At 49.6% G+C, this 11,744-nt stretch overlaps 1 protein-coding gene across 1 annotated transcript; it reads right to left on the reverse strand.

The window, feature by feature from the left end:
* Nucleotides 1-835: 835 nt before the first annotated feature.
* HSPD1 (heat shock protein family D (Hsp60) member 1) lies at nt 836-11,446 on the reverse strand. Its single transcript, XM_037396391.1, has 12 exons — nt 11,318-11,446; nt 10,489-10,664; nt 6,855-7,107; nt 6,227-6,309; nt 5,498-5,593; nt 5,133-5,226; nt 4,553-4,721; nt 4,131-4,230; nt 3,087-3,332; nt 2,570-2,744; nt 1,775-1,953; nt 836-1,687 (listed from the first exon to the last, which is right to left on the reverse strand). Exons 2-12 carry the CDS (start codon nt 10,660-10,662, stop codon nt 1,535-1,537), a joined length of 1,722 nt encoding a protein of 573 aa, XP_037252288.1. The 5' UTR covers nt 10,663-10,664; nt 11,318-11,446; the 3' UTR covers nt 836-1,534.
* Nucleotides 11,447-11,744: the final 298 nt, after the last annotated feature.

Consider the following 11,744-nt stretch of genomic DNA (forward strand, 5'->3'; position numbering starts at 1 on the left):
CCCTCGTGAAGAACACAGCGTGCAGCGCTAACCCTTAGTTCATAGGGGTTTCCAGCACCACGCCACCATTTACTTATTAGTCCATTACAACGGTACCAGCTGTCTTGACTGGGTTAGTTTTCAGTAGTTCTGTTCCTGACACCAATATTGTTTCCACTCCCTGAAGAAGTATTAGCGAATAGGTTTGAACAGGTTTTAAATCCTGTCTGTACGTTGCCTTGCATTACCCAATTTCCATACTGAAATTAGGTGTATTAAGTAAGACTAGAAGGTATGCTTTGGGACAGGGACAGCCCTGAGGCAGCGTCAGACCACTTACTTCTCCTGAAAGAGCAACTGAAATGTCACATGTCCCATCTGTGAAGGACAGTCCTTATTGGAGGTAGGAAGCTGGGGGAAGCAACAGCTGGAATAAGAGGTCAATTTTGCAGCACCATGAAGTTGTAAAGCCACACTGTTTGCCAAGACAATGAGAGGTACTCAAGTTTGGAAAGCAGACGACCACACACCAATGCCACGTCAGGCCAGAGCACTCAGGGGCAAGGCAAACTGTCTTTTTTAAGGGAAAAGCAGCACCCAGCATCAACAGCAAGTTCAACTAAATCCTGGAGCCCATTACCAGAAAGCTAGAAGACAAGACAGGGAGGCTCAAGGTGAGGTAACCACATACTTACTTACAAAAACCGCAACCCTTTCTTAGCAAAGGCGACTTACCTGCTTCACACCCCCAGGGCACACTCCCTCCCTCGGTGTAGGGCAAGGCGCTCAGCCTGTTCCCTGTTCCGACAGGTGAAACAAGCAGCAGACAGGGCAAAATAAAGCCAGCGCACGTGCCTCATTTTCATAGCATTGTTTAATAGTTTAAAGAACTGTTCCGTCAGTTCAGCTTCTGCATTTCTTACCAAAATCAGTCACTTGTCTTTCTGAGAAACATCCTAGACAACAGACTGTTTCCTGGAGGGGACGCCTCCCACCCCTCTACTTCCAAGCCCAAGTATGGGATTTCTAGTCAGTCTTAGAAGCAGCAGGCTGTCAGGGCTCTCCCCTGACTATGGCTTTGGGTGCAGATGAATAAGGTGATACATTTTGTAACTTTTGAGCAGTCTGTTTTATTACATAAAGGTCACAGAACTGTATATTTGCCTACTTTGTACACAACTGTCTAGTCTCACGCACAGTGGCTTCCAAGTTCTTAGTACTGGCAAGCACCAACAAATTCTGGAACAGAATATCAAGTGCCTTAATTAACTTCGAATCAGGACCTTGGTAGATGGATCTTGCAACCCAGTTATCAGGAATGTACAAATGTCTTTATTCAAAAAATACAAAATAAATTATCTGTAGGCATGGACAATGACTGTAAACAATTACACGTGTGTTAAATGAAATCCAGTAACTGATGGTTACAGTGATTCTTTTGAACACCAGCCTCACTTCAGTCACTATCCACCCTCTTGCACTGACATCTGAAGTTTTTAAGTCAGACCTGTCAGTCTTAAACAGCCCAGCCCGTGATGCATCCCTACCACTGCAATCAGAACATGCCACCTCCCATTCCTCCACCCATCCCTCCCATTCCTCCCATTGCCGGCTCCTTTTCTTCTTTAGGAATTTCGGTCACCACTGCTTCTGCTGTTGATAGGAGAGATGCGACACCTGCAGCGTCCATCAGAGCAGTTCTCACAACCTAAAAATAGGAAAGAAATAACTCAATACCTGCTGACTGTCACGTGAGGGGGGAGGAAAGCTGAGAGTTCGGACTATTTTAGGCTACCTTTGTCGGGTCGATGATTCCTTTCTCTACCATATTTACAAAGTCCCCAAGCATTGCATCATAGCCAATGTCTGACGGACTCTGCAGGATTTTCTCAACTATTAGTGATCCTTCAACACCTGCATTCTTCGCAATCGTCATTGCTGGGATTTTCAGTGTTCTCTTTATTATTTCAATGCCTGTAAGAAAACGGGTGTTTAGAATTACCTATTGCATACGCTGCTCCAGCTGCAAGGGCACACACTCACGTGCTGGAGATCGATACAAAGAAAACCCTCTGAGCAAGGACATACGCTAGTTTACTTTTATCAGCTTCAGGGAAAAAGGTTCTCTGCTACTTGACATTTGCCAACAGATGAAGCCCTTGCAAGACATTCAGACCCATTTTCGTTTTACTTCTGCAAAAGGCAGTCAGGAGTATTATTACTGTAACATCGCACAAAGCCTTTTTCCATTTGATATGCCACACCATCTCTCAGGCATTCCTGGATTTTATGTCCGTCTACAATGGCTTAACGATCAACTCAATTCTTCCTTTAATGGTCTGCAACCCCTTGCAGGGGGTACTGCTGCTGCTTTACTGTTAACTGGCTCTTTCACAGCCAGGTCGGGGCTGCAATGAAAGTTTCTTCCCACTGTAAAGCAGAGACTGCTGTAACAAGGGAGTATGAGGGTCTAGAGATGAATTAACAAAAAGCTCACCAAAAGCAATCTGTATTTAATGTTACAAAGGCTCAGGACAGAAGAAGGTCTATTCTTAACGCTTCCACACACGCATTCAAGCCATTTACTTACCAATTTTCTGATCTTCATTGGCTGGAGCTAAGGCATCTAATGCTGGAATGCAGCGAAGCAACGCACAGCCCCCGCCTGGAACGATGCCTTCCTCTACGGCAGCACGGGTGGCGTTCAGGGCATCAGTAACTCGGTCCTTCTTCTCATTCACTTCCACATCGCTTGTGCCACCAACCTACAGCAAGCAAGCCACATGTCAAGGCCCACTCCAGGAGCCTGGCAGGAAGAGCACTGCTGCTGCGAGATTAAATCGCCAGCTGGAGCCGTTCACGGCAAAGTGCCAGAAAACTAACCCGGTGCCCTCCCCTGCCAGCAGTGTTCTTGTGTACCTCAGCGCTCAAGAAACCTGAACACACAGTTTCAGTTGATTATTTCATCAAGTTCTTAATACCAAAGCACAGCACTGTAAGAAGCCAAATTCCTTACCCAAATCATGGGACAAGCAGACAGCAGTAGCTTAAGACTGGCAATAAAGGACCGATGCTGCGCCCCTTTCCGAAGGGGTTTAACTTCTCACCTTCAATACTGCTACTCCATCAGAGAGTTTGGCCAATCGCTCATTCAGTTTCTCTTTTTCGTATTCACTTGTGGTAACTTCTAGCTGTTCGATGATTTCTTGAATACGTTTTTCAATTTGAGCCTTTTCGCCCTTCCCCTTTAGAAGCATGGTGTCATCCTTTGTCACGATGACCTCTCCGACTTTACCGAAGTCATGGGGCTGGATATCCTCCACATTTAGGCTCAAACCCTCTTCTCCAAACACCTGAAACAAATTATGTGAAAAGCTGCAATTCACCACTCCTCCTGATGTTTGTTATTTGTAGACACACAAACACATGGAACAGGCTAACGGCGCAAAACAATCGCACTGCAGCAGCCCAGCTCAACACACCACGTCCTGCCCCCCCCTCCCCCGGGTGCACAGAGCCCTACTCCTGTTTCCAGAGGTTACAACTATAGGCACTAAAGTGACTTTAGAGCAGGGTTTGCTGCTTTGTTACTTCATACTCCAATCAGCTTAAACATGAAGTTTTATTTCAATAACCCCCTTCGGATCCCAGTACCACGCTACAGTTTTGAAGCACATACAAAAAAAAGGCAGCATAAAGGGACACTAATCAGCACATCAACTATTTAAGTACAGAAGAAAATTATCCAGTCTGTTCCAAACATTTAAAATAATTAGATCTGCCACACTGGAGCTGAGGCAGCTGCTGAGGCAGACAATCAGTTTTACAAGGCAGCCAGAAAGCTTTGCTGTTTCAAAGGAATGTCCTTGAAGTTCCTTCTTGCCCTTAACAACCTAAATGCTACAAGGAAGTGGTGCGTAGCTTCAGTCAGTTAAAAGGACATACTACTCACGGTTGGCATGGGCTGTATTACAGAGCCGTTACCAATATCCGTATTTTTTTTAAAAAAATGCAAAGTATAGTATTGGTTTTTGAAAGAACAGGACACAGCCTGCAACACAGCCATGAACCTAGAAAGACACATTCTTTTCCTCCTTAGGCACCATTAGCATTTCTTGGAGCAAAAAGCCAGTTAAACCATCGTTACTTACCGCACCGCCAGTAGCAATTGCCATGTCCTTAAGCTGGTTTTTCCTGTTGTCACCAAAACCCGGTGCTTTTACAGCAACAACCTGAAGGCCAACCTTCAGTCTGGAGAGAAGAATTCAGAGAGCAACACTCCACATGTGTTCAGAGGATGAGTCTTAGTTACTAAAGCCAATTATTTCAGTACAGCCCTAACAAGCAAATGAAGAGCCCTTCATGAGCCGAAAGCTGGTTTTGCTCAAAAAGGTAGTTAGGAACAACTGAAGTTCTGTCTGAAGCGATGCAGTGTAGCTACACACAAAAGGGGCTGCTTCTCTGGTAAGCAAATGCAAATACACGCTTTTGTATGTATCCCTTTAAAAGGAGGAATACACACAGGCGCACACAAAAGCAGTACCTGTCTGCAAGCATGGACTTTAAGCCTCACCTGTTCAAGACCAGAGTGCTGAGGGCTTCTCCATCAACGTCTTCAGCGATAATGACCAAAGGTTTGCGGTTGGCATTGGCAATTTCAAGAGCTGGAACTATGGACTGTACACTAGAAATTTTCTTTTCGCTGATTAGAACGTAAGCATCCTGGAACTCGCATTTCTGCCCTGCAGAAACAACAGGCGTTATCTGAACAACCCGGTTGTAAGAACGTATCGGGCATTCTCTTACACTGAAGCAGCTACTTTGGAGCAACTGCCGCTCTTTTCAGCAGCGTTAAGACACAAATTGTTGTCTCCAAGACTCCACCTTCAATTCTGCACTGTTCTGGAGTGCTGCAGGGCCAGCTTGATGTTCGCACAGACACAGTCCATGCTTGGCAGAGAAGGGAAAAAACCAAAGCCCAAAGACTCCAAGCTTTTACCAGGAGTTAGAAGTTTCTGACGTGGAAGGACCCCCCTGCCCTATTTGCTGTGGAACACAGCGTAACAGACTGTAAAGTCTTTATAGCAGGTACCACAGACAGTAACTTCGAAGAGCCCCTATAAGGTATCTGACACATGTTATTGTTAACTCACCTTTGGTTGTGTTAATAAAATACGGAGAGATGTAGCCTCTGTCAAATTTCATACCCTCAATGATTTCCAATTCATCGTTCAGAGTTTTTCCATCCTGTTTAGATGCAAGAAATTCTACATTAAAGCTCCCTTATTTACCACCATAAGCACACGCAGAGTTAGGCTCCGTACCACACATCGGCTTTATGTGCCTCCCTTCAAAATAAAGGATTGTTAAGAGGGAACAGCAACCAGAGCCCTATCTAACTGAGCTGGGGAGGAGGGAATTACGGTGGGATACCGCATGTGAGCGGCAGCAGCTACATCACGTGCCACAAAAGCTGACAGTGGCTTTGCATGAAGTCCATACATTGGGCAGTTCTTACCTTGACAGTGATCACACCCTTCCGTCCAACTTTCTTCATTGCATTGGAGATTATATTGCCGACTTCCTGATCTCCGTTCGCCGATATCGTGGCGACCTGGAACAGTAACCTCATGTAACTGCATGTCACAACACAAGCGGTATTTCCTCACTATGCAGAAAATCAGAACAACCATTTTTGGTTCTGCTGTCTTTCCTGACGAGACAGGGCAGCCAGCCATCGCACAGCCGCGCCAGGACCCGAGAGCCCCACCGGCAGGGCTCGCAGCTCCAGCGCAGCCAGGCAGCACACGCAGGCCAGCATGCCCAGTGCCCCAGACCCAGCTGGGCACCCACCTCTACCCGAGCCTCCCACAGCAGGCCCACCATGCCCCCAGGAGTCCGCCGTCACCTTCCACCCACAAACACATCTCTGCTCTCATCAACTCTTCCCCAGTACACAAATTCAGGACCAGATTTTTGGAACGAAACTCAAAGATGAGAAAAACTACCTACTTCTGAACTATCTGCTAGCAGTAACTGAAGGCAGAATATTGCTAATTTTAAGTAACTCAAGAAAATCAAAGCATAACCATGAAGATTATTCAAGGAATCACACTCTGAATCTTGGTAGATGAAGAAAAATACTCAGGTGTCATATATGCACAACCCAACTCCATTAAATCTGATGACAAAATATTTGAGGGATGAACAGTTATGTAAACTTGGTTTAATAACTTTTTTTCCTAACCTGTGCAATTTCTTCCGGAGTTGTAACAGGTTTAGACAGCTTCTTCAGTTCAGCTATGACAGCATCAACTGCAAGCATCACCCCTAAAGATGAACGGAATACTAGTGAGCAAACGCAGCGAGGCACACAGAACAGAAAAACCAGCCCCAAACAGTTCAAGTTTCAAACAGAGTCCACATGGCCAAACGCGCCGAGCCTGCAAGCTCCAGAACCAGCAACGGGCAGTTCTAGTTCCCCGCTGCCATCCGTACACCTAGTGATCTTTGGAACTGGCACGACATTCTTTCTGTCACAATTGAAGTTTATGGCAAATTTATTTACACGGCACCCGTAAATTTATGTACTTATCAAAAATTAATTAAATGCAGAAATGGATTTAAATGGAATTTACTTACGACAAATTAAACAAGTTCACTGCATATAAAATCATAAAATTATTAGAAAAATGAAGAATTTTTCAGAGCAAGTAACGTAACAGAAGCAAGTGGGTTCTTTACTCATTGCTCTTCCAATGAAGCTTCATGCGGCTCTTCAAAAAGAGGGCAGCTTACTCAGGAAGCTGGTCAAACCTGGGATATGTGAAATACAGACAGGGATTAAACCTTAAAAACACGGGAAAAAGATTTACCCCTCCTGATTTCTACTGGATTAGCTCCTTTGCTGATCTTCTCAAAGCCTTCCTTGGCAATGGCACGCGCAAGCACCGTCGCAGTAGTGGTACCGTCTCCAGCTTCTTCATTTGTATTGTTGGCAACATCTTGAACTAATCTGGCTCCAATATTTTTGTATTTGTCTTTTAAGTCAATTGCCTTTGCTACTGTCACGCCATCTTTTGTCACTTTGGGACTTCCCCAGCTTTGTTCGATGATAACGGTTCTTCCCTAGGGTGCCAAAGAACAGATGTTAAATCAGAGCCACACAACCCACAGCGTGTTACTCTAAGAACTCAACTGAAGATGAAGACCCCTTTGAACAGCCACGGCAGAACAGAAACACCGCCTGGCACAGAACTTCCAGCTGGGACTTTTTTTCGAGCACACACATTACCAAGGTTCTGCACGACTGGAAGAAATGGCTCAAAGGTTTTATACTTTCACAGAAGGAGGCTTCGCTCCCCAGCCATAATGCTGAACACCACAGACTCAAAAGTCTACAATTAAGTAAGTCTGACCTCCCAGAGAAAAATATAGAGATTCCCTCTAACACTGGTATTTTCCCCTAAAACTACACTACAGCAACAAACTGAATTTGCAAAATCTAAAAACCAGCCATACAAAGCTCCGCCTGTTGCACGTTCTGGAAAAAAGCCGAGACTTGCAAACCTTATTAATGATTAGCAAAGAGAACCGAAAAAACTGAGAATACTTAAGCAATCTGTGTTAATGTGTTGCAATAACTTCCCAAACATCGCCAAGTTAACAGGCCTTTCTTTGCCTGCACTTGCCTCCATCTCAGCAGCTGGACTCTCCCCTGCAGCGTATCCAGACCCGGTGAACGTGGGAAACCACGGGCCATGCAGGGCAGCTGCGCTTGCACAACGGACTGCTCCTTCCCAGATGAATTCAGCAGCTTTAGTAGCTGCCCCCATCGGTCACGCTCCAGCTTGAGCTGGAAGCAGCAGAACTGCTAGGAGGTCCAGCCCTGCCGCCCTGGAAGCCCTCAGCCATCCTGGCAGCGGGAGCTGGTGCGAGAGCGGCAGGGGGAGCAGGTGCCCCACTCCCCTGCGGGCACCCCCGCTGACCCCGCACAAGAGCCCTCAGGCCCCGCTGAGCCCAGCACGCCAGCGGCCGCCGGGCACGGCTGCAGCAACACCACACCAGCAACACACCAGCGCGGCCTCAGCGCCAATCCGAGCCCGGGTCACGCACCACGTGCCAAGCCAGCTCAGCGCTCCCAGACAGCATGCTGCCGCTATGGCACCGCACAGCGTGTTCCTCGCGTGCGCAGAGCCCGCTCACATCTGCCTCCGGCCTCCTGCCACGCACCAGGCTACGCTGCTTCTGAAGCACCCCCACCCCTAGCAGCTGCAGAAGCAGCATTAAGCTTCAATTACTGGTGCTGAACTTGTGAAAGTGCTCACGTAATTCTAACTGTGCTATAAAACAATCACACCAAAACAACGTGTCGTCTGGCTTCTTAACTGCTGTTTTATTTGACCTGCGCTTTCCCTAATCCTAAAAGTTGTTCAAGGCTACGGACAACCCTGGAAGATCCTGCTACTGCTACGTTCTTTATGTACTCCATCCTTGGGTTTGTGTAGTCTCTCCTCATTTTTGTTCTATGTTTTGACATAGTCTCATTTCAAGTGGGTGTTTGGTAGCTATGAGGGAACAGGCACAGCAAGATCTACTTGTCTCTGATCACATTAATCACTTACATTCAAACATGTGGTCTGTGTTTCTGAGAAAAGGCACGCCGCCGGGGAACGCACGCCCATTTTGAATGGTCCTGCACATCGAGAATCCAAGCACACACAAACTACTCCTGACAAAGTAATCACTGTGTCGGTAGCAGCAACAAAAGATTGCGTGAAACTGCAAACCACGTTTCTTTAAAGACAGAACAGCGCCAAAGGCAAGTTTCCCCACCAGCACGACATTTCTTACAACGCTGGAAGCAGTCAGGTCATTGCAGTACAACCCCTACAAGTCTACAGATACACGCACAACAGCAGATGAAGTGAGAACGCTGGAACAAAACCCCCGCAAGGTTACAGCAAGTTGCATCAGGAAGCGCCCTTTAGCCAGCGCACTAGAACCACACTCAAGGCATTCACACAGCAGCTTGATCCCAAAACCCCGGAGTTATATTAACTGGCTACACTTAAACTTTGCTCCTTTATGTAAAACAGCTACAGCTTGCAGACATCTCCGTTCTTTAACCTTCATCTGCTCAGCTTATGGCATTTTTGCCTTTAAATAAAGACAGCAGCACAAAAAAGGTGCAAGAAATACACAAGCTGATGTTGCAGAGGACAAGCAGCCTTGAGAACAGCCACACACAGGCTGTTATTTAAGGATGTTAAAGAAAATATGTTTTGAATTAAGAAATTTAAAGTGCTGAAGCTGCTAACTGGCATAATCAGGCCCCGGCCCTCATACAGGCCTAATCCAAGGCTGGTTTAAAACCCAGTCAAGTTAATCAGTGGGAGAACAGAAAAGCAAGAGATGATCAATTTCTGTACCAGGTGCTCTCAGAAACACAGGTGTTTCTAGAAAAGAAATCAGTATATGTGAATAGGAAGTGCTTGTTCAAAGACTAAGCGTGCTTGAAGGAGCAGGTGAGTTAAAGCAGGCAGAAAGATCACAATCTGAGGAGGAGCCTGGAACCGAGGAGATGCATCAACTGGACAGTCAGGTGATGGATTCGCAGAACTGACAGGACCAAAGGAAACTCCTAAAAACTTCAGACGCTGACTAATGGTTTGATAAGTGTATGTAAGCTGTGCTGTATCACTTGGTTCTCTGCCACTCACTGGGGTGGTGGCCTGGCTCCGAGATGTGACTGAAGCAAGCCCAGTGGTACCCGCACCTGTGTGAGTTTCTCCTTCAACAGGGAACAGATATTCCTGTGAGCACAGAGAAAGTCAGTGTCTCTTCCCTAAAAAGGAACCTCGTTTCAAGCCTTACTGCACATTGCATGACTATGCAGAATGCAGTAGACGGTCTTCCAAAAGATGGAGGACTTGCAGGGAAACGGACACTACCTTCCATCCCACTGGCAACATGAAGTTATGCCACTGCCACAGGGTTCCACTTAAGCTGGTAACATTTAGCAGCCAATTGAGAACTCAACCAGATGCTTTCAACATTCCTTTTGCATCGTGAATACTAAACGGCAGAGTGATACAAAACCATCATTTACAATCAGAAGAAAATTTTAAAAACCCCCACATGCTAGTTAACCCACATCACGATATAGTCACATTACCTACTGCATTGGTATGGGCCAACAGCGGAGCCGCAGTAACCTATCATGCACATCTCCTTAACCTTCAAACCGCCTGAACAAATACACTGCGCCTTTCACAGCCATCCCATTCATTTCACTTTGCTCCTACGAAAAGCACGCACGCTACTGTCACGCTCCAGTGACGCGAACGGGAACATGGCGGCTTGCAGCAGGCTGTGCCTGGCCCTGCAGCTGCGGGTCACGGCCCTGCGGCGGGCACTCCCGCAGCGCTGCCCCAGGAAAGCTCACTGCCCCTCGCTGCTGGGGCGCCTCCAGACAGTTACATACAACAAATGCAAAATCTTCATTACCTTCGGCCCCATGGTGACAGCTACAGCATCTGCTAGAAGATCCACGCCTTGGAGCATAAGAGCTCTAGCATCTGCCCCGAACTTCACATCTTTTGCATACGCTCGTGTTAGATGGGGGGCGAGTGCCCTGGACACCGGCCTCATCTGACCGAGCACTGTAGATAAACGGAGCATGTCTGAAAGATTAAAAAAAAAACCGAAGGAAAACATAAGCATTACGGCTTTGCACAGATACTTCTAGAACAAGAAAGAATAAAAAGCTTTCAGAAAACCAAGCAAGTGACCCTGAGCTTCTAGTTTCTCGACGGCTGGAACAGACACGCCCGCAGCTGCGGGGAACTGTGCGGGGAAGGCGGCTGCGCCCGGCCGGGCCTGGGCCCCTGCGGCCACGAGGATCCCCCGGCAGCGGCCGAGCGCGGGGCCGGCCCAGCCCAGCCCAGCCCAGCCCCGGCCCCAGCCCCACAGGAGCCCCGCAGGCGCGGCCCGGCCAGGCGAGGCGCCGCCGGCCCACCCGCGGCGGCGGGAAGCGGCCCCGGGCGCCCCGGGCCCCCCGGGCGGGCGGGGACCTGCGGCCACATGGCCCCTTCCGCGGGCCAAGGTCAAGCGCCGCTCGCCCCCTGCCGCCAGCCCGGCCGCGCTGCACCGCCGGGGCCGGGGCCGAGGCCCGCCGCGCCGCCTCGCCCCCCGCCCAGGGCCCGGCTGCAGCCCTCGCCCCGGGGCCCGGCCGGCCCCCTGCCCCCGCGCAGCCCGCAGCCGCCGCCACGGGGGAAGCGGGCTGGAGCCAGGAGGGGGATCGGGGCAGCCCCCGCCGGGCCGGGCCCCCGCTCACCTGCGGGCAGCAGCAGCCGGCGCCGCCGTCCGGCCTCAGCGCTGAGCGGGCAGGTCTGCGCGCGGGGACGGGCGAGCGCTCGGCACCCACCGCCTCCGCCCCGCCCCCGGCCATGCGGGGCCCCGCGCCGCCCGGCCCGGGAACCAGCATACCCGCCGCCGCCCCGCCCCGCGCCCCCGCCGCGCACCGGTACGCGCATGCGCGCCCGGCCCCGGCATAAGCCACTCAGGTTCCGGGGCCCGCCAATTCCAGAACCTTCTGGAACGCTCATGCTCGCTGAAGGTCAAAGTTGAGCCGACCTCACTTCCGGGCGAGGGGCCGGCGGCGGCGCGGCGTGGCGCGGTGCGGTGCGGCCTGCGGCCCCGCAGAGGTTCCCGCGCCCGGCGGGCGGCGCCCGGCCCCTCGGCAGCGGAAAATTCGGCGGCGG

Source organism: Falco rusticolus, chromosome 8 (genome assembly GCF_015220075.1).
Source record: "Falco rusticolus isolate bFalRus1 chromosome 8, bFalRus1.pri, whole genome shotgun sequence".
In the NCBI taxonomy this organism is placed as follows: Eukaryota; Metazoa; Chordata; class Aves; order Falconiformes; family Falconidae; genus Falco; species Falco rusticolus.